Source organism: Phyllobates terribilis, unplaced genomic scaffold (assembly GCF_046119375.1).
Source record: "Phyllobates terribilis strain yellow unplaced genomic scaffold, ASM4611937v1 Scaffold_9__5_contigs__length_417890890, whole genome shotgun sequence".
NCBI lineage: Eukaryota > Metazoa > Chordata > Amphibia > Anura > Dendrobatidae > Phyllobates > Phyllobates terribilis.
The window spans coordinates 152,248,622-152,269,281 of NW_027362769.1; the positions used below are offsets into that span (position 1 = coordinate 152,248,622).

Below are 20,660 nucleotides of genomic sequence, written 5' to 3' on the forward strand. Positions count from 1 at the left end.
CCAGTTAAGAATCAGACTATTTCAGACCCGTTACTTGCCTTGTTATACAGGGAACCTCCATCCAGTCGGCACCAGGGATGGCTCATTTGGAGACCACCATTTATTGCAATTTTATGCAATGCAAAATCCCCCAAACCTCTCAGAATGGGTGTTAAAGCTGAATACAATATTCAATTCTGGATAAAGTGAAATATAGGGGGGAAAAAAAATAATAATAATTGACCGCCCGGCATGGGCGCCAAATGCATTGTTGTTTTTTTTTTTTCTCCTTTCATAAACTTTGTGTAGATTGCTCTTATAAACTGGAATTATAAATAGAAATATACATTCAAAATATATGGAAAAAAGTGAGTTTTTCTACGTAAATTGTATTTTTGCTGTAGCCTCGATCCATCTTTTCCCCCTCCCCTCGCACAGTTCATAGAAAATACTATTTTGCCTCCAATTTCATGTCTGACGGTGAAGTGCCACTATTACAAAAAATAAAATAAAATTGTCAAATTGTGAAATGAACAAAGGTGAAAACTTTACATTTTCTTTAGAAAAAAAAAATTACAAGAATTTTTTCATTTCTTACCTATGATTTTTTTTTTTTTTAAAGTGGACCCATCGCTTAGCCGTAGAGAAGAGGCAGCCATTCTGTCATCGGAGCCGAAAGTGCCTCTCCATGCCATTGGCTTTTTTTTTTTTTTTTTTGAGGGGCGCCCGTCATGGCTCAAAATTGGTCCAGCCTACAGAATGGCCGCCGGCGCTCTCTGCGTGAGCAACGAGGGGGGCACTTTAAACTTTTTTTTGTTGTTGTTTTTTTTTAGACACAAAGTCGGATTTATTTGTACAAGATACAAAATGTAAACATGGCAAAATAAATAGTTAAAAACGTGTGATGCAGGACCCCCGGTTCATGCTCATGATCCCATTTAAAGATTGTTTGCTTGTTTGTTTTTTTTATATCCATTCAGTTGCAAATTCAAGTGCAAAAGCATGATGATGAATATGTACTATTCAAGTAACAGAAATAATATGAATGATACAAATAAACTATTTTACAAGGTAGTGATTTTTTTTTTTCGTTTGTTTTACCAATTTTTACAAAATGTACATAGAGTAAGTATATTGGGAGGACGTCCCATACACTTCGTAGTTCATTTAGGTCCATGTTGAGCACGCTCTGTTCCAAGGAGGAGCATTGCAGGTTGCATTTCGGTAAAGAAAGAGGGGGGGAAAAAAAAAAAATGCCTGAAAAATATCAGGTCAAGTCCATGGTCTGAAGTTATGTCACCTCCATGGCTACTGTGGTGTCTGCGATTCCGTTCAAGCCCAACCGTTCGGGTTCGTGGTTCTCTCTGTAATAGAGAAGAAAGTCTATTAGTATTGAGATTATACACATCCGACAGCTGCATATGGCCGACCTCCCACCCAGAAAGCATTTACAGACACCTCTGGTGGGAGAAAAAGGCTGGGAGTCCAAATACGACATGCCCGATCCTTCCTTCACCTGCCATCATCAGTCAGGGGAGAGTCGAGATGCCCCCTAAATGATGCACAGTCGCTTCAGCCACCATTAACCACTTCGCACCAGAGCCTGTTTTTGCCTTCGTGACCAGGCCAATTTTTTCAATTCTGACCACTGTCACTTTATGAAGTAATTACTCTGGAACGCTTCAACGGATCCCCCTGATTCTGAGATTGTTTTTTCGTGACATATTGTACTTCATGATTGTGGTAAAATTTCTTCGATATCACTTGCGTTTATTTGTGAAAAAATCGGAAATTTGGCGAAAATTTTGCAATTTTCAAAATTTGAATTTTCATGCCCTTAAATCAGAGAGATATGCCACACAAAATAGTTAATAAATAACATTTCCCACATGTCTACTTTACATCAGCACAATTTTGGAACCAAAATTTTTTTTTTGTTAGGGAGCTATAAGGGTTAAAAGTTGACCAGCGATTTCTCATTTTTCCAACAAAATTTACAAAAACATTTTTTAGGGACCACATCACATTTGAAGTCACTTTGAGGGGTCTTTATGACAGAAAATACCCAAAAGTGACACCATTCTAAAAACTGCACCCCTCAAGGTGCTCAAAACCACATTCAAGAACTTTATTAACCCTTCAGGTGTTTCACGGGAATTTTTGGAATGCGAAAGAAAAAAATTAACATTTAAACTTTTTTCACAAAAATGTTACTTTAGACCCAATTTTTTTATTTTCACAGGGGTAACAGGAAAAAATGGACCCCAAATTTTTTTGTGCAATTTCTCTTGAGCGTGCTGATACCCCATATGTGAGGGAAAACCACTGTTTGGGCACACTGCAGGGTTCGGAAGGGAAGGAGCGCCATTAGACTTTTTGAATGTAAAATTTGTCTGAATAATTAGCGGACGCCATGTTGCGTTTGGAGAGCTCCTGATGTGCCTGAACAGTGGAAACCCCCCACAAGTGACACCAGTTTGGAAACTAGACCCCTTAGGGAACTTATCTAGATGTGTGGTGAGTACCTTGAACCCCAAGGTGCTTCACAGAAGTTTATAATATTGAGCTGTAAAAATAAAATTTTCACATTTTTCCCACAAAAATGTTTTTCATCCCTTAATTTTGCATTATCATAACGGTAATAGGAAAAATTGAACCATCAAATTTGTTGTGCAATTTCTCCTGAACACGCCGATACCCCATATGTGAGGGAAAACCACTGTTTGGGCGCACGGCAGGGTTTGAAAGGGAAGGAGCGCCATTTGACTTTTTGAATGTAAAATTTGTTTGAATAATTAGCGGACGCCATGTTGCATTTGGGGAGCCCCTGATGTGCCTAAACAGTGGAAACCCCCCACAAGTGACACCATTTTGTAAACTACACCTCTCAAGGAATTCATCTAGAGAAGTAGTGAGTATTTTTTAATTTTTAAATTTATACCATTGGGCAGTGAAGAAAACATAATTGTATTTTTACCACAAAAAATGTTTTACCCTCAGATTTTACATTTTCACACAGGACAATGGGTAAAAATGGTGCCGAAATGCGTCACACAATTTCTTCTAAAAGTGTCAATACCCCATATGTGGCTGTATCGTACCGCTCAGCCATACGGCGAGATCTGGGGGGGACGGAGCGCTATTTGACAATTGGAGAACAAATTATTTGAGAATAGGCATTTGGATTTGGGAGCACAAAATTTTCTGAATTTCTTTTGGGGGGCAAGGGCCATTTTGCTTTTCCAGAGCCTTTCTGCTACCAGTAACTTGGAAGTCCCTTATATTTTTAACAGATGACGGACCTGAGTGGGGACTAGCTTTTTTTGAGGACTGAGTTGAAGCTTTTATTGGGAACATTTTACGTAACATTTATCCGGCGCTCGAGGCCGAGCACTTACATCGGGGTTTCCATCTAAATTTCCAAGTGATGTAATTCAGATGAAACCCCTGCGGGATCCATTCACTGTAATGAGGCTGCAGAGTTACTCTGGACTCCGTCTGGCCTCTGTTTAGCGGTGTCCTTTTTTTCAGAAGTGCACAAAACGGCCAACCGCACTTTTATGCACGCCTAAAACAAATGACACCGTGGGATCCCAGGCCAGACGGCATCCACAGTGGCCTATATCTGCCTCATTACAGGGAATCTTCCGTCATGGGTTCCGTCTGAATCACATATTTCAGAGATTTACACGGAAACTCTGGTGTAAGTGCTCAGCGCAGAGCGCAAGATAAATGTGAGCAGAGCCTTACTGCGATCTTTGGGAGACATAATAAACAAATCAGTAGTAGGTGAAGAATTGGTTTTATTTATTTTTTTACGCTGTTCCTCGTGCGGTATAAGTGATGAGATTACTTTATTCTTCGGGTCGGTGCGATTACAGAGATACCAGATTCATATCGGGTTTTTATGACTGACAGCTGTCACACACTAAAAGACGCTTTTTTTTTTGCAAAATCTAGTTTTTGCATCGCCATATTTTGAGAGCTATAATTTTTCCATATTTCGGCCGACAGAGTCATGTGAGGGCTTGTTTTTTGCAGGACGAGTTGACATTTTTATTGATACCATTTTTGGGTACGTGACATTTTTTGATCGCTTTCTATTCCGTTTTTTGGGAGGTAAAATTAACAAAAACCAACAATTCAGGAATTGTTTTTTGAGGGTTTTTTTTATGCCGTTCTGCGTGTGGTAAAAGTGATCAGGCAGCGTTATTCTTCGGGTCAGTACGTTTACAGCGATACTACACTTACCGTATTTTTTTTATGTTTTGGCGCTTTTACACAATAAAACAATTTTATAGAAAAAAATATTTTTTTGCATTGCTTTATTCTGAGAGCTATAACTTTTTTATTTTTCGTCTGATGGAGCTGTATGGCGGCTTTTTTTTGCGGAACAAGATGACGTTTTCAGCGGTACCATTTTTATTTCTATTTTGCTTTTTAATCGCATTTTTTTCCACTTTTTCTTTGGCGATATGATGAAAAAGCATAGTTTTTTGCTCCGTTTTTTATTTATTTTTATTACGGTGTGCACAGAAGGAGTTAATTAGTGTGACAGTTTTATAGCTCTGGTTGTTTCGGACGCGGCGATGCCAAATATGTGTACTTTTTTTGGTTTTGTAAAAATATACGGATTTATTGGTTTAATATTTTATTTATTTATTTTTATTCATTTTGTGATTTTTTTATTAACAGTTTAAAAACATTTTTTTTTACATTTTTACTTAGTCCCTGTATGGGACATTAATTTTTATTTTTCTGATCACTGATCTCATGTAATGTAATAGACATATATTACATTACATGAGATCTTCGCTGACTGTTTCACAGTCAGAGTCTCCTGCCTGGCTTCAGCTGCAGGCTGAGCCAGGCAGGACACCATATATGGCAGATCTGGAGGCGGTCATGTGACCTCCAGCTGCCATAGCAACCCCAGGTCCTGGAAGGTATCAGGGGTCATCGGAGAGGTAAGTAAGACGACCCCCTCTCCTCTGTCTATCTTCTATATGCCGCGATCACTATAGATTGCGGCATATAGAACATAGCAAAGGGTTAACATCACTGGGACCTGATCCAATCAGGTCCCGATGATGTTCCCTGTCAGAGCTAACGCTCTGCACCGGAATCGCAGTGCTTGCAGGACCACCGTTTTTAAACGGCGGCGCTGCACAGAGCCCAGCAAGCGCCGACGTTTATCTACAGTGGGCGGTCGGGAACCGGTTAAAGTGTATGGTCAACTTTAAATCAGAACCTACAGGTGATATTGGGAAAAATCTCATGTGATGGATCCCAGTCATCCTGCAAAAGTCCAGGTGAGGACATCTGATATCCTTCCTACGAGTTCAGTCGCTCCTGCTTAAGCTCCCAGTGCTGAATTCGGGTTTACTATAAAATGAAAATGGGCGACATTATTAGGAATAAGTTATTAGAGGGTTATGTTATTCCCATCTTCATGGATGGATATAGTCAGGTAGTGCTCATGTTATAAAAAAAAAAAAAAAATAAAAAAAAAAAAGCACTTTTTCAATTTACTGCTTATTAAAATTTGCAGTTGTTCTTGCAGTTGTTCTTGAGATATAAACACTTTTCTCTTGTTGATAGCTAGTTGCCTTGGAGACCGACCACCACTGCAGTCTAGCTTTTTAAAAGCGGATTAGGAGGCAATAGCGCGCTCCAGTTTCAAAAGCGCAGAGCTTACAAGCTGAATAGCAAATAGCATGTACACACTATGCATGTTCAGTGGTAGTCGGTCTCCAAGGCAACGAGCTGTGGAAAAAAAAGCGTTAATATCTCAAGAACTGATACAAGCTCTGATACTGATACAGTAAATTGCTGCCCTGTAGGACAATACTCACTTATGAAGATGGGATTAACCCTTTTTTTTTTACCTTCAGAAAATCTCATCTGAGCAGACTGCAACAATAAAAACGTCTTAAGACTGACGGCAGCCTGCAGAGAACATCATCAATCTAAGTGTACAGTCTGCGCTCCCCTGTGCCGGACACCCATAGTAGTAGTAGAGGAGACTATTGTGGGTACTGTTTTAATTCAGCAACACATAAAAATAACGCTATGAAGATGTCACGCTGTTCAGCCCTGCGAGAACCGCCTGGCGCACAAAGTCTACAGGAGCTCCCTGCGTCATCACCCCCCTCCAACCAAACCTCACCTTGTGCCCCGCACCGGCACCACTTCCCTGCAGACCTGGTCTGGGGATGATATATACCACTGCCCTATAAACAGCGGGTGGTGAAAACTGACATTTGGTTGTTGACTTTTTTAATTTAATAGAAAATGAATAAAAAAAAGTGAAAAATGTAAAAAAAAAAGCTTTTAAAATGTGATTCCAAATAAATTTTTAGCACCAAAAAAAACGTAATTATATACAATGAATATACTGATAATACAGAAAACTGCAGCAGGAGCAAGACATCTCCAAAAATAAAAGCCCCTGCAAATATAAATGATAATTGAAGCTTTCTTATAATTCTGGTCTCCCTCCTGACGACCTTATGATGTCCAGAGGGTCAGAAGAAAAGATTACAATTTGGTGGACGTTAAGGACCGTTCACCCCCCCCCCCCCAGGGACGCACAGCTAATCCCGACTTAATCAGGGAGTGCCGGCCACAAGTGCTTTGCTGTCCAGACTCTTGTCCTCAGGTCCCATTTTAATTATCAGGTTCCAGGTCTCTTCAGATGTCTATGGTTGCGTTGGTAACTGTATCGCCCGGCGGAGCCCCCGCGTTCTTAATGTCAGAAAGGGCGGTTCATCATGAGAAAGAGACCCATTATCAGACGTCAGGCTGTATGTGTAATATATGGATGTTCATTTTAGACAGATATGTCTTGCAATCTTCACTTTACACCGACCACTAGGCCTAATATTAGACGCCTACGTCTTGTCCTTCATATGAATATTGACCAAAATAAACTGACTAAGACGGTATTTGTTTGTCTAGAAGAACAAACTAAGGATGCGCTCATCTGGGTAAAGATTGTTGTGCAGGAAGAGGGAGGAGGTGAGCTGTGACATCACCTATTGAGAATGGTGGATCCTGTGGAAATACCTCTATATACAGTAGATGACACAGGATCCACCTTTCACAATAGGTGATGTCACAGCTCACCTCCTCCTCCTCCTCCTGTACAATGACTGATAACACCTCTATATACAGAAGATATCAGTCATTCTGCAGGAGGGGGAGGAGAACTGTTACATCACCTATAGTGAATGGTGGATCCTGTGTCATCTACTGTATATAGATCTGTTACCATTCATTGTACAGAAGGGGGAGGAGGTGAGCTGTGACATCACCTATTAATGGTGGATCCTGTGATATTAGCTGTATAGACATTTTTTATGTCACTATATTTCTTTCTATAATGATAATCAGACTGCTATTGTGTCATCTGTAAATAATAGGAAATATGAGTCTAGTATAAAGCCTAGTGGTTGGTGTGACGACTGCTAAGCAGAATTTATAGGGGGGAAGGGAGACACAATTTTGTAAAAAAAAAAATAAATAATAATAATAATAATAATACTATAAATAGCTGATGATGCATTCCCATTAAAAGGGTTCACATGTTCCAGGTTCTAATTGCAGATCCGCACCATCACGCGCTACAAGTAGGATTGCAACGGATTTTGCAGCAGATTTGCCACAAATTTCGCCCTGGTCATTGGAAAGGGAAACATTCAGCGCACAGATTAACATGGTGCAGATTAAACTCTGCATCGCAGCTCAGATCCTGCAGTTACATGTTGCAGAGCGCGTTCCCGCTATTGTAACCCGCTGCTTTTTTTTTCCCATCCGTATATCTAGCCCAGAAAATAATCAGTGCATCCGCCACATGTGCTGAAAAGATCAGAAAACATGGCTTTGCTCCAAAAACAGCATCACACCTACCCACGGCTAGTAAGTGTATAGTACTGCAGCTTCAGTGGGGTAAATTGTGTCAAGATGCAATGCTACACACAACCAGTAAACAGATGTGGCGCTGTTTTGGGAGGACAGCAGCTATGATTTTCTGATTTTGGGGACCCTCTTGCAGGGAGTTGAATGACAGTGTGCCATGACAGCTTCATTACGGAGTCCTGAAGTTCAGGTTGCAATACACACCTGGCTATGCTGCTGATGGCACTGCTCTGAGTAACCTTTGGCACTCGGTCCATGCTGGCAGCGGCGACTGTGGCGAGTTTTAAGGCGGTGGGAGATGGTGCAGAAGTCCTTGTATTGATATGCACATTGACAGGTGACACAACACTGAGGTTGTTGAGGTGAACGGTGTTCGTTAGGCAGGAGTTACTCATAGGAAGGGTCTGAGGGCTACTTGTGCACAATGTTGGGATTAAGTGGTTAGTGGTGGGGTGTCCAACTGTCCGTACGAGCTGAACCGTGGAGATCCCTGGGCTGGATGATAAAGCCACGTTTGCAGAGTACAGCGTCTTGGTAGCCCCTAAGGAAAAAAAAAAAAAAAAAGTAATCGTCAGGACAATATAAGAACCATCTTAAACCAGATTAAGGAAAATTGATTTTACATTTATACAGCATGGGCCTGTAGAGCAGACCCAGAATAATGGCCGAAAAAACATGCAAGAGAGGACCCTGCCCATGAAGGCTCACAATCTAGAATGGATCCTTTACAAATTATATATTAGATATATAGCTGGGTATTAGAAATGCACTGTGCAAAAATTGTTTAGATATCAAATATCAATATATATTTTAAAGGGTAGTCCACTACGCAGACAACCCCTTCTGAATCCCTATGCCCCCCCGTAAAATAGTAACACTTATTCTTGCCTCTGGAGCCGTTCCAGCGTTGTCGGCACTGACTGTCCCGGGGATTGCACGACATTATTATGTCATGTGATCTCTTCGGCCAGTCAGCGCTGGCAACACTCTCCTCTCCTATGGATGTAATTGACATCCATAGGAGGTAACAGGGCAGCTACTCTCTCGCTTACCTCCAGATGTTTTGTTGGAAGGCAAAGAGTGAAGCCAGCGCTGATTGGAAGCAGGGATCGCGTGACATAATGCCAAGAGAGCCAGTGCCAACACCTCTGGAACAGTGCCGAAGGAAAGTAGAAGTGTTGTTATTTTAATGGGGGAAAGACAGGGGTTCAGAAGGGGGCATCTGTGTAGTGGACGACCCTTTAAAATAAATAAACTGTGCATATATTATGTGTATGTATGTATATATTATATATATTTCCACAAATTCTGGTCTCCTGATAAAAGGTAAAGAGCGCAGAATGCAAAGTGCTTGGAAAACACAAAGTGTAAAAACTGATATGATAATCGTATGCAATTTCACGCGCAAAAAAAATAAATAAAGAGGTTGATAGATAGGAAACAGCAAAAAGGCTAAGCATGTTTCAAAAAAATGTCTTTAAACGTGGTCCACACTTACCTCCTGGAGGTTGTACAACGCCGTTCAAAGTGCTGTGACCGGTACTTTGATCCTTGTTGACTTCACTGCGTCCCGGTGTAGGTGAATTAATCACAGCAGATGCAGCAAAGAGGGCGCTCGCCGAGTCCAGCGTCTTGGACATGCAGTCAGAGTTTCCAGAGCCCTTAGGATGATAAACATCAGCCTTAGCATCAAATAAAAAGGATCTCTGGGATTGCAATCTCTTGGGATTGCATATGGCATAATCATCCTGCATTATTTTAAGGGAAATGCAGCACTTCTAATCACCAGTAGATGGTGCTAATGAAACCTTGTTTTATCAGCATTATTAAAGAGGTCTTCACTGCGACTGCAAGCAAGACGGAGGAGATTGGGTAGGACACCCCGTCTGTTCAACTTGCATTATAGGAAACAGGTTAGTGTGAGAACGGCTGTGTTAATGCATGAAGCCCGTCATGGTAGCTGTATGATCAGGGTGGTATGCAGTAAACCTGAACGGTGCAGTACCTGTGCGTTTGGATGTATCTGCTGTGAGGACTGCTGGCATTGCTGCTTCTGTTGGAGCTGCGCCAGCTGCTGTTTTTGCATCTGTACTAACTGCTGCTGATGCGTCTGGAACTGTTCCTCTGTGATGCCCCCTGTCACTGCAAAACAAAGTATATGTGACGCCACCTATAGAGGAAGCCTGGAAATAAAGCAATCAGATATCATCTCCTGAGCAGTCATAAGCGGATTTAAGACGTGCGGACGTTTCTCCACCACACCCTTACCTTTGCTAAATTTTAAAGGATCCCAAATGTAATATATTTTGCAAAATGGCAAAACTCTGGACCTGCTGCAATTCACATCACAGCCACTGAGTAATTACAAAAATGATCAGCTCCGGTACAATAAAAACGACCAAAGGATCATCGGTTGTACCATCAGGTGCCACTATTGTCCATCAGAGCTAAAATGCCAAAGCTCAGTGTTAAAAAATGAATAAATAAAAAAAGCCAGTGGTACCTGTCAGGCCATTCTTGCTGGTGTTCAGTAACGCTCGCTTGATGCTCAGGGCGTGCTCTACAAGCCTCGAGGTACATTCTTCACTATCGCGGTCTGGAAAATGTATTCGCCTTGGCTGGAAACACTGCAGTCGACACGACTTAATATTGCTTAAGATTTCGGATAGAGACAGTCTGTTTTCACAATGGTTATCGGAAGCATTGGTCCGTGAGATATCGGGAGGGGAATGTGCAACGTGGGAAGAGCTTGAAGAAGTAGACAACATGTCGGGGTCGAGCTGCTTTAGGGTGGCGTCATGCTGCGTTGATACCCGGTCCATTATAACCCTGAAACACAAGAATCAAAGTTTAGTTATGAGACACTTCAGGTAAAAGACAAACTGGCTGGTAATTACCGAGAGTTAAAAGGGTATTAAACATATTGCTGAGAATGGGAGGCATGCAGCACTGGTGTCACGCAAGATCCCCCTTAGAAGTAAGGTCACAATGACCCTTGCACACGCTCATTAGACGCTTCAATACAAAAGATAGGATCAGAGTTTATTTGTGCTAATGTACATGTGTATTTCCTGAAACAGCAGCAAGTAGGAGTCTAATAAAGCCGCAGTGGGCGATGTGAAAATTACAAAATGTCTATTTTTTTTTTTAAATACAGATTGTGATATGAAAATGTAAAAACAAACATTCCAAAAAAAAAATATATATATATATATATATATATATATATATATATATATATATATATATATATAAAAATCTATATATTTTTGGCAATGTTTGTTCTTAAATTTTCATATCACGATCTGTATTAAAATAAATAAAAAAAACTACATGCAACAAAATCAAGAAGCCATTTTTTGATGACATAGTCCCCTCAACTGAACAGTTCTCTTATCGATAATTTACCTTCCACCTCGGCCCAGTCGTCTTCTTGCAAACCCTATGCACTGTCTGGGGACTGTGAGAGTGGTTAAGCAGTGCTTATACCGAAGCCTAGCAGATCCGGACAAGTCTGAAGGATCGTCAATTTGGTCCAATCGTGGCTAAATGTAAAAAAAAAAACAAAAAAAAGCAACAGTAAGTATAAATTCTCTAATGACCAGTTAGCGAAAAAAGAAAATAAAGAAACCAAAAATGAGCTATATTTGGCTGTATACTATCAGTGAACTCCTTGGCTATTGATTTAATAATGATGACGAAATTGGACCAGAGTAAAACTTATTTTTTTGCTGCCAAAGACTTTATTTTCCCACAAAAAACTAAAACTGGAAATACACTGAAGGACTTACGGCATAATACTGGCATCCAGTTCTTCTCCTGAAGGCAAAGGGCCCATCGGGGTCATTGTCTTCCTCCGGCTCGGACACTGGAGAGGGTACCTGGAGAGAGGGCATGGATCAGAGAAGCGCTCCCCTTGCCGGCCGGCATGTCACACCTGATAAGCGGGCGTTACTCACCTGAGGGAACTCCTCATCGTCGGAGCTGTGGAAGTCATACTGTTTGATATCGCTCTTGTTAATTACTGGTGATGGCTCTGAGGCTGGCTGCGGCTGAGGGGTCACGATGGGCTCTGCTTTTGGCTTCTTTGGGTATTTCTTCTTTATCCGGACTACTTCTACATCCTCTTTCACAGAAGGATGATGATTATTCTAGAAAAAAAAAAAACAATTACCCATTAACAATTAATAATTTCTGAATCACAGGTTAAAATATACCTCAGATTACACAGTAAATGAGTATAAGGCAGGAAGTGTGGAGATTGTGCATCTAAATAGCACAGAGCGACAGTGGCCAGTGCTGCACGCTGCTATACCTCCGTCATAAGGGACTGCAGAATAGTGAGTGCAGCTCTGGAGTATAATACAGGATGTAACTCAGGATCAGTAATGTAATGTATGTACACAGTGACTGCACCAGCAGAATAGTGAGTGCAGCTCTGGAGTATAATACAGGATGTAACTCAGGATCAGTAATGTAATGTATGTACACAGTGACTACACCAGCAGAATAGTGAGTGCAGCTCTGGAGTATAATACATGATGTAACTCAGGATCAGTAATGTAATGTATGTACACAGTGACTGCACCAGCAGAATAGTGAGTGCAGCTCTGGAGTATAATACAGGATATAACTCAGGATCAGTAATGTAATGTATGTACACAGTGACTGCACCAGCAGAATAGTGAGTGCAGCTCTGGAGTATAATACAGGATGTAACTCAGGATCAGTAATGTAATGTATGTACACAGTGACTGCACCAGCAGAATAGTGAGTGCTGCTCTGGAGTATAATACAGGAGGTAACTCAGGATCAGTACAGGATAAGTAATGTAATGTATGTACACAGTGACTGCACCAGCAGAATAGTGAGTGCAGCTCTGGAGTATAATACAGGATGTAGCTCAGGATCAGTACAGGATCAGTAATGTAATGTATGTACACAGCGACTGCACCAGCAGAATAGTGAGTGCAGCTCTGGAGTATAATACAGGATATAACTCAGGATCAGTAATGTAATGTATGTACACAGTGACTGCACCAGCAGAATAGTGAGTGCAGCTCTGGAGTATAATACAGGATATAACTCAGGATCAGTAATGTAATGTATGTACACAGTGACTGCACCAGCAGAATAGTGAGTGCAGCTCTGGAGTATAATACAGGATGTAACTCAGGATCAGTAATGTAATGTATGTACACAGTGACTGCACCAGCAGAATAGTGAGTGCTGCTCTGGAGTATAATACAGGAGGTAACTCAGGATCAGTACAGGATAAGTAATGTAATGTATGTACACAGTGACTGCACCAGCAGAATAGTGAGTGCAGCTCTGGAGTATAATACAGGATGTAGCTCAGGATCAGTACAGGATCAGTAATGTAATGTATGTACACAGCGACTGCACCAGCAGAATAGTGAGTGCAGCTCTGGAGTATAATACAGGATATAACTCAGGATCAGTAATGTAATGTATGTACACAGTGACTGCACCAGCAGAATAGTGAATGCAGCTCTGGAGTAGAATACAGGATGTAACTCAGGATCAGTAATGTAATGTATGTACACAGTGACTGCACCAGCAGTATAGTGAGTGCAGCTCTGGAGTATAATACAGAATGTAACTCAGGATCAATACAGGATCAGTAATGTAATGTATGTACACAGTGACTGCACCAGCAGAATAGTGAGTGCAGCTCTGGAGTATAATACAGGATGTAACTCAGGATCAATACAGGATCAGTAATGTAATGTATGTACAGAGTGACTGCACCAGCAAAATAGCGAGTGCAGCTCTGGGGAATAATACAGGATGCAACTATGAATGTTTGGTAAAGACCGGCAGGATGCAGGCAATACTGCCCACTGTTATCCTAGGTAAAGAGTAGAATTTGCTTGTGCTGTACCTTAGATTTGCTTTCAGAAACTCTGTGATGGTTGCCATTGTGGAGAGACGTTGGAATGGGATGAATCTCCTTCTCGACTTTCGGAATTTTAATTTCATTCAATATTTCACCTCCAAAGTCCCCTAAATTATACCTATGATAAAAAGAATAAAGGAAATATAAGAAATGATGAGCAGCTGCTGTTAGCGTTATGACTGTGTGTGACTCTACAGTTGATCTTGTATGATTTAATAACCAGAAAATCAGAGTATATTTTACCTTTTCTCAACCACTTCCAAAGTCAAATGCAACAGTTCCCGTTTCGTCTTTTCTCTTCTTTTGATCATTTCCAAAATGGTAATGGCTCGGCTAAACTCCCGTCTGAGCTTCAACATCTTCTCGTAAGAGGCTTCATCGTTCTTCCGATTCTGCAGAGATTTGTACATTTACTAATCGGTAATCCATAATGACAGAGTTTGCCGTAACACACAGGCTCGTAGCAGGAACTGACCTTTCGCGTTTGCATCTTCTCAGTCCTCCGCCGGAATGCCACGTACGGGTCATTGTTGGTGGACCCATCACGTTTCTCTTGTTTGATTAGGGGGATGAGGGAAGGCCCCCTGCAGTTTTTCCTTTTTCTTACCCAGTAGTCATACACAGATTTGATAAGGTAATCATCCTCGTTTAGCAGCAACTTTGCTTCCTGAAGAGTCACAAGCTGAAAATGTAACCCAAAAGAAAAAAAGTTACTAGATTTAAAGGACAAAACCATTGATTACTTATGTCTTGTTACTTTCTGCACCCCAGTGAATCTGGCACTCGACAGAAGGTGCTCTCTTTCCACCCCAATTACCTGATTAGAGCTTGCCTTTTCCAGCCTGTCAATCATAATCTCAAACTGCAGTGGTTTGATTTCCATTTTCCTGTTGAGCCGGTTGAGCAACGTCTCATCTTCCGAGTCCATATCGTAATCTGGCTGCTCGTTGTCCAGATTAAACGCTAAAAGTCAAAATGAATTGAGTGGGATTAATAAATTGCTAAAAACAAAAATGCTTAAATCGAACATAAAAAGACCCACTATCATGTCAGCGGCTTATGTATAGAGAACGAAAGGATCGGCCATTGGAACGCCAGCATGCTACAACCTTCTCTTCCCCGATATTATCTGTTAGAGAAGAGTCAGGAAGCCTCCGTCCACATAAGACAGTGTCATCCCATTCTGACCATATTTTTGGGTTGGGGTGACTTTGATCTAATGTGTATGTGGGGCTGAGAGAAGTTATCCTCCATCAAAAAACATTTCTCTATATGTTGTAAAAAAATAAAAATAACCTACCATCCCTGGGTCCAGCCCAGTGTCTCTGTTTGGCGGCAGCGATGCCACCACTGCAGTCAATCATTGAACTCAGTAGTTTCTGCTGTCTACATCGGCTCAGTGATTGGCTGCAGCGATGGCGACAGCGCTGCAGTAGTGGAGACAGCAAAGAGGTTGTTTTTTTTTTTTGTTTTTTTTTAAACAAACTGTTCATATAAGGAAAATTTTTCTGAAAGGGGACAACCCCTTTAAGATGCTGGTTTTGGGGTGTGAAGCAGTATTAAACACCAGGGGTTTTAAAAGTGATCATGATGGATGACGTTAAAATGTCAAATCACCAATGGTATATAGCTTTCTCATCAACTTTCCCTTTTATTTCTGCAGGGTTTGCATATTACGGCCATGCACATGCGATCGATGCCGCTTCTCTCCTGGATGGCATGTTATATCACACGGATACCGAGGATACTGACGAGACTATTTCCAGTAGGCAAAATGTGACAAGTCAGTAACAGAGCCATGCTTATACAGCAGCGAGCGGGGAGACTTGGCTTCCTGCGCCAGCGAGCGGGCAGGTGGCTCAGGAACAGATGCGGCCTGTGTGATAACTGGCAGGATGGCACAGGAATGAATACGGGCACTTACGCTGAATGTGAATGAACTGCTTGGGCTGCTTAAACTCTCCTTTGTACAGGCGACTGTAGTAGACGACATTGCTCTCGGCTTCGGGAACGGGAATGACCATGCTTTCTTTCTTTTCTCTAAAAACTTGCTGAGCCGAGATAGCGCGTTGTAAGTGATGTTCCTGCAAACAGCAAAGAGGAGAAGATTTACTTCTGTGATCAGGGAAACAGAATCAGAGGCGACGATGTGCTGCCGACCATCATTCGTGCCGCATAAACCATCCAATCGTGACGCGTGAGAACATACCGGCTGTTTTAGAAACACGTGGGGTTTTTTTGCTTCTAGAGGGTCCAATTAGCTTTGCAGGGCTACAATATTACGATATGTGCATGATATAGATCACCTTACCAGACAGTATTACAAACGCCTCCAAACCTAACACCGCTTCTTCAATCATCAGTGAAGATAAAGGACATGGGCATCATCTCCCTAATCAGCTGCCGCCATGCACGCTCACATATACCCCGTAGCTGCACACTGATATATATGGAGGCTATAAATACAAAGGGCAGATCAATCTAGCAGAGTGGATAGAGGCGGGGGCTCCCTTTTCTTCCTGTTCCGTTCATTCACCTGATGTCTACGTACGGTGTATCCGACTAGTGTAACGAAACAATGGTTGGCACCAGATGGCGCCACAAACCGGGCGCACAGAAGGCAGACTGTACACGTCTCTGCATACAGGCTTATGTGTATTCCTCGCACATTGTCAGGATTTCCTTCCCTCTCTGCAGTTTACAAAGTGGATCAATGACCAAGGCGAGAAAAAAAAAAGTCTTATTCTGCCACAAAAGAGAAGACGAGGACTGTAAATGGTCCGTTCTGGAGAAGCTTTGCTCATACAGTCCCATGTGGTTCTGGATATAATGATTTGCCTCTGAAAACATTCCTGTACAGTAAGGCTATGTTCACATGTTGCGTTTTTGCTGTGTGTTTTTTAATGCAAATTTTCAGCAGCGTTTTACAGGTCTGAGATTTCAGAAATCTCATGCACACGTATTGGTGTGTTTTTTCCTCACTGGCAAACTGCTGTGTTTTTGCAAAATGCAGCATGACACTTTCAGCATTTTTGCAGCGTTTTTCACCCATACAGTAATGGGTAAGTGCAAAGATGCAGCAAAAAACCCAGGTATCAGGTTTTGCTGCGTTTTTGGTGCAAAAACCTGAGGAAGTTGAATCATGGTTTGTTTGTTTTTATGTAGTAAACTTTATCAGCATGCACAAAAGACAAATGTACCTGACAAAACACAGCGAAAATGTAGCAAAAAAAGCAGCAAAACCCGCATTTTGTAGGCAGCTTCTTTTACTGCCAACAGAGCAGGTTTTGCCTGCGGGGGGAAAAAAAAAGCAGCAAAAACGCAACGTGTGAACATAGCCTATGGAGGCCGCGGACGTCACCTTGATCTCGAGCCACTGAATATTCTACTATTAAATCCGTAACGATAACGTTTCGTGGCACAGCCGGCCTGCCAACTATCATCCAATAGCTTGAAGAGTAATCTTAAAGGGGCTGTGCCATAAACAACACTTATCACCTATGATCGCTCACTGTCTGGCTGCCGAGACCCCAACTGATCTCCAGAATGGTGGTCTTGTCCCCTGTGTGAATGGAGCATATGGGCACACCACTCCTATAAGCCGTCATGCATGCCACTCTATTCACACGGGGGGCTTTTAAACCCCTGTTTTTATCTGTGAGCGGGGTCTAAATTGGACCCCCAATACATTTATACACATCTGGTTGAGCCCTCGTTTGGCTGACAGCCATTTCTTTTACACACTTTCTTAGCTAATTGGACAAATCTTCACAACAGGAAGGCAGCGGCGAGGCCGTAACCACCTTTGACATTGAGGTCTGACATGGTAACAAAATGATTGGGCATGCTGAAATCCAACATGCACAGCCTTTTTTTTTTCTCACCACGACATAAAAAAAAATGGCACAAGGAATAATTGCAAAAAATGTTTGAAACTGGTGTTTATTTATGGTGTTTTGTTCTTATTTGTCCTATTATGGCGATATGCTCTTTATGAGAAGTAGTGGCCCCCACAGAGACACTGTACATCGCCTCATACAATAAGCCCTCTCACAACACGCTGCTTGGGGGCAACAGGCATAGCCCAGTGATAGTAAATTCTGCTTGCCGGCTTTCCTGTCATTTGTGAGATGGTCACATGTGATATCCCCCTGATATACAGCACAGCGGAGACAGATCTGTACCATATCCTCTATGTCCAGGGCTGAAGTGGAAATTACACTTTTTATACACGACCCCTCATTGGGTAGATCTAGTGAAAAGCTAAGGCCTGCGGACCAGGCTATTAGATGCCTGCAGCCACATTCCCCCGTAGAGAATCGCAGGAGGCGGCATCGGAGCTTCGGCTCTTCGTTAAATAACCTTTTCTTCAATCCCGGCACGTAGCGGCTCCATCCCCCACCCTGACATGACAGCTCTGATGGCCTCCCACCACCAGATCAGTCATGAACGGCATCATAATTTCCTCATTAGACTTTTACCATTTGTTGTTTTCTCATTAAGAATAAAAACGTGGACATCACCGTGTGAGGACTGAACATCGCCCATCCATCTGGAGGGCTCGTGTGTATCCAGTGCTGGATGCAATGTGACGGCCGCGGATTCATTCATCGCTGATGGCAGATTTATCACTTACTCCAACTTGTACGTAAAATCATACAACCGACTAGAATCCGTAATGCGGGAAACTAAGCCACAGAAATCGTGCCATACAGGCAAGTATAATCCGTAATGGCCGATGGCCTGATCACTACGGCGCATCCATTCATTGCCCGTGCTGATAAATTTCTCACCATGCACAGAAACCTACATTTTTTTTCTCCAAAAATTTGCAAACAAGGTAAATGCAAAATAAAACATACATACGGGGAAAAAAAACATCAGGTGACCCTTCCATTAATAGAAAGCAAAGAGCGAGAAGGGGGCTGGCATCGGTACCCAGCAGCCCCCAGAGTGCAGCCCCTTGTGGTCATGTGGAAGGGGAGGCAGCGCTGAGACACCTACAGCCCGTGTCTGCACATCACTATATCGGAGGAAACATCCCAGTCACCAGGACCACATATACAGTTATATGAAAAAGTTTGGGCACCCCTATTAATCTTAAGCTTAATGTTTTATAAAAATTGGTGTTTTTGCAACAGCTATTTCAGTTTGATATATGTAATAACTGTTGGACACAGTAATGTTTCTGCCTTGAAATGAGGTTTATTGTACTAACAGAAAATGTGCAATCTGCATTCAAACAAAATTTGACAGGTGCATAAGTATGGGCACCCTTATCATTTTCTTGTTTTAAATACTCCTACCTACTTTTTACTGACTTACTAAAGCACTTTTTTTGGTTTTGTAACCTCATTGAGCTTTGAACTTCATAGCCAGGTGTATGCAATCATGAGAAAAGCTGCTTAAAGTGGCCACTTGCAAGTTGTTCTCCTGTTTGAATCTCCTCTGAAGAGTGGCATCATGGGCTCCTCAAAACAACTGTCAAATGATCTGAAAACAAAGATTATTCAACATAGTTGTTCAGGGGAAGGATACAAAAAGCTGTCTCAGAGATTTAACCTGTCAGTTTCCACTGTGAGGAACATAGTAAGGAAATGGAAGAACACAGGGACAGTTCTTGTTAAGGCCAGAAGTGGCAGGCCAAGAAAAACATCAGAAAGGCAGAGAAGAAGAATGGTGAGATCAGTCAAGGACAATCCTCAGACCACCTCCAGAGAGCTGCAGCATCAACTTGCTGCAGATGGTGTCACTGTGCATCGGTCAACTATACAACGCACTTTGCACAAGGAGAAGCTGTATGGGAGAGTGATGCGAAAGAAGCCGTTACTGCAAGCACGCCACAAACAGAGTCGGCTGAGGTATGCAAAAGCACATTTGGAGAAGCCAATTTCTTTTTGGAAGAAGGTCCTGTGGACTGATGAAACCAAGATTGAGTTGTTTGGTCATACAAAAAGGCGTTATGCATGGCGGCAAAAAAACACAGCATTCCAAGAAAAACACTTGCTACCCACAGTAAAATTTGGTGGAGGTTCCATCTTGCTTTGGGGCTGTGTGGCCAATGCCGGCACGGGGAATCTTGTTAAAGTTGAGGGACGCATGGATTCCACTCAGTATCAGCAGATTCTTGACAATAATGTTCAAGAATCAGTTACAAAGTTGAAGTTACGCAGGGGATGGATCTTTCAGCAAGACAATGATCCAAAACACCGCTCCAAATCTACTCAGGCATTCATGCAGAGGAACAATTACAATGTTCTGGAATGGCCATCCCAGTCCCCAGACCTGAATATCATTGAACATCTGTGGGATCATTTGAAGAGGGCTGTCCATGCTCGGCGACCATCAAACTTAACTGAACTGGAATTGTTTTGTAAAGAGGAATGGTCAAAAATACCTTCATCCAGGATCCAGGAACTCATTAAAAGCTACAGGAAGCGACTAGAGGCTGTTATTTTTGCAAAAGGAGGATCTACTAAATATTAATGTCACTTTTCTGGTGAGGTGCCCATACTTATGCACCTGTCAAATTTTGTTTGAATGCAGATTGCACATTTTCTGTTAGTACAATAAACCTCATTTCAAGGCAGAAACATTACTGTGTCCAACAGTTATTACATATATCAAACTGAAATAGCTGTTGCAAAAACACCAATTTTTATAAAACAATAAGCTCAAGATTAATAGGGGTGCCCAAACTTTTTCATATAACTGTAACAGGGTTTCAGATGGTATTTCCATGCAGAATTGTATTAGTAAGCACTTTACATTAGTACATCAGTGCTTAGACATTTATTTTTTTTTAGCTTCTATCAGCTGGTTTATGCCCGTGTTAAAGGGA

At 41.9% G+C, this 20,660-nt stretch overlaps 1 protein-coding gene across 1 annotated transcript in view; it reads right to left on the reverse strand.

Moving 5' to 3' along the window:
- Window positions 1-818: 818 nt before the first annotated feature.
- EPC2 (enhancer of polycomb homolog 2) overlaps window positions 819-20,660 on the reverse strand; it is a 53,496-nt gene continuing 33,654 nt past the window's right edge. The window contains exons 2-14 of the mRNA XM_073647220.1: window positions 15,744-15,903; window positions 14,637-14,782; window positions 14,295-14,501; window positions 14,063-14,211; window positions 13,805-13,937; window positions 11,859-12,050; window positions 11,691-11,780; window positions 11,308-11,444; window positions 10,403-10,728; window positions 9,905-10,041; window positions 9,398-9,560; window positions 8,104-8,440; window positions 819-1,343 (exon numbers count right to left, since the gene is read on the reverse strand). Of these exons, the coding sequence (XP_073503321.1) occupies window positions 1,271-1,343; window positions 8,104-8,440; window positions 9,398-9,560; window positions 9,905-10,041; window positions 10,403-10,728; window positions 11,308-11,444; window positions 11,691-11,780; window positions 11,859-12,050; window positions 13,805-13,937; window positions 14,063-14,211; window positions 14,295-14,501; window positions 14,637-14,782; window positions 15,744-15,903 (2,250 nt within the window). The 3' untranslated portion in view covers window positions 819-1,270. The remainder of the gene's footprint in view (window positions 1,344-8,103; window positions 8,441-9,397; window positions 9,561-9,904; window positions 10,042-10,402; window positions 10,729-11,307; window positions 11,445-11,690; window positions 11,781-11,858; window positions 12,051-13,804; window positions 13,938-14,062; window positions 14,212-14,294; window positions 14,502-14,636; window positions 14,783-15,743; window positions 15,904-20,660) is intronic.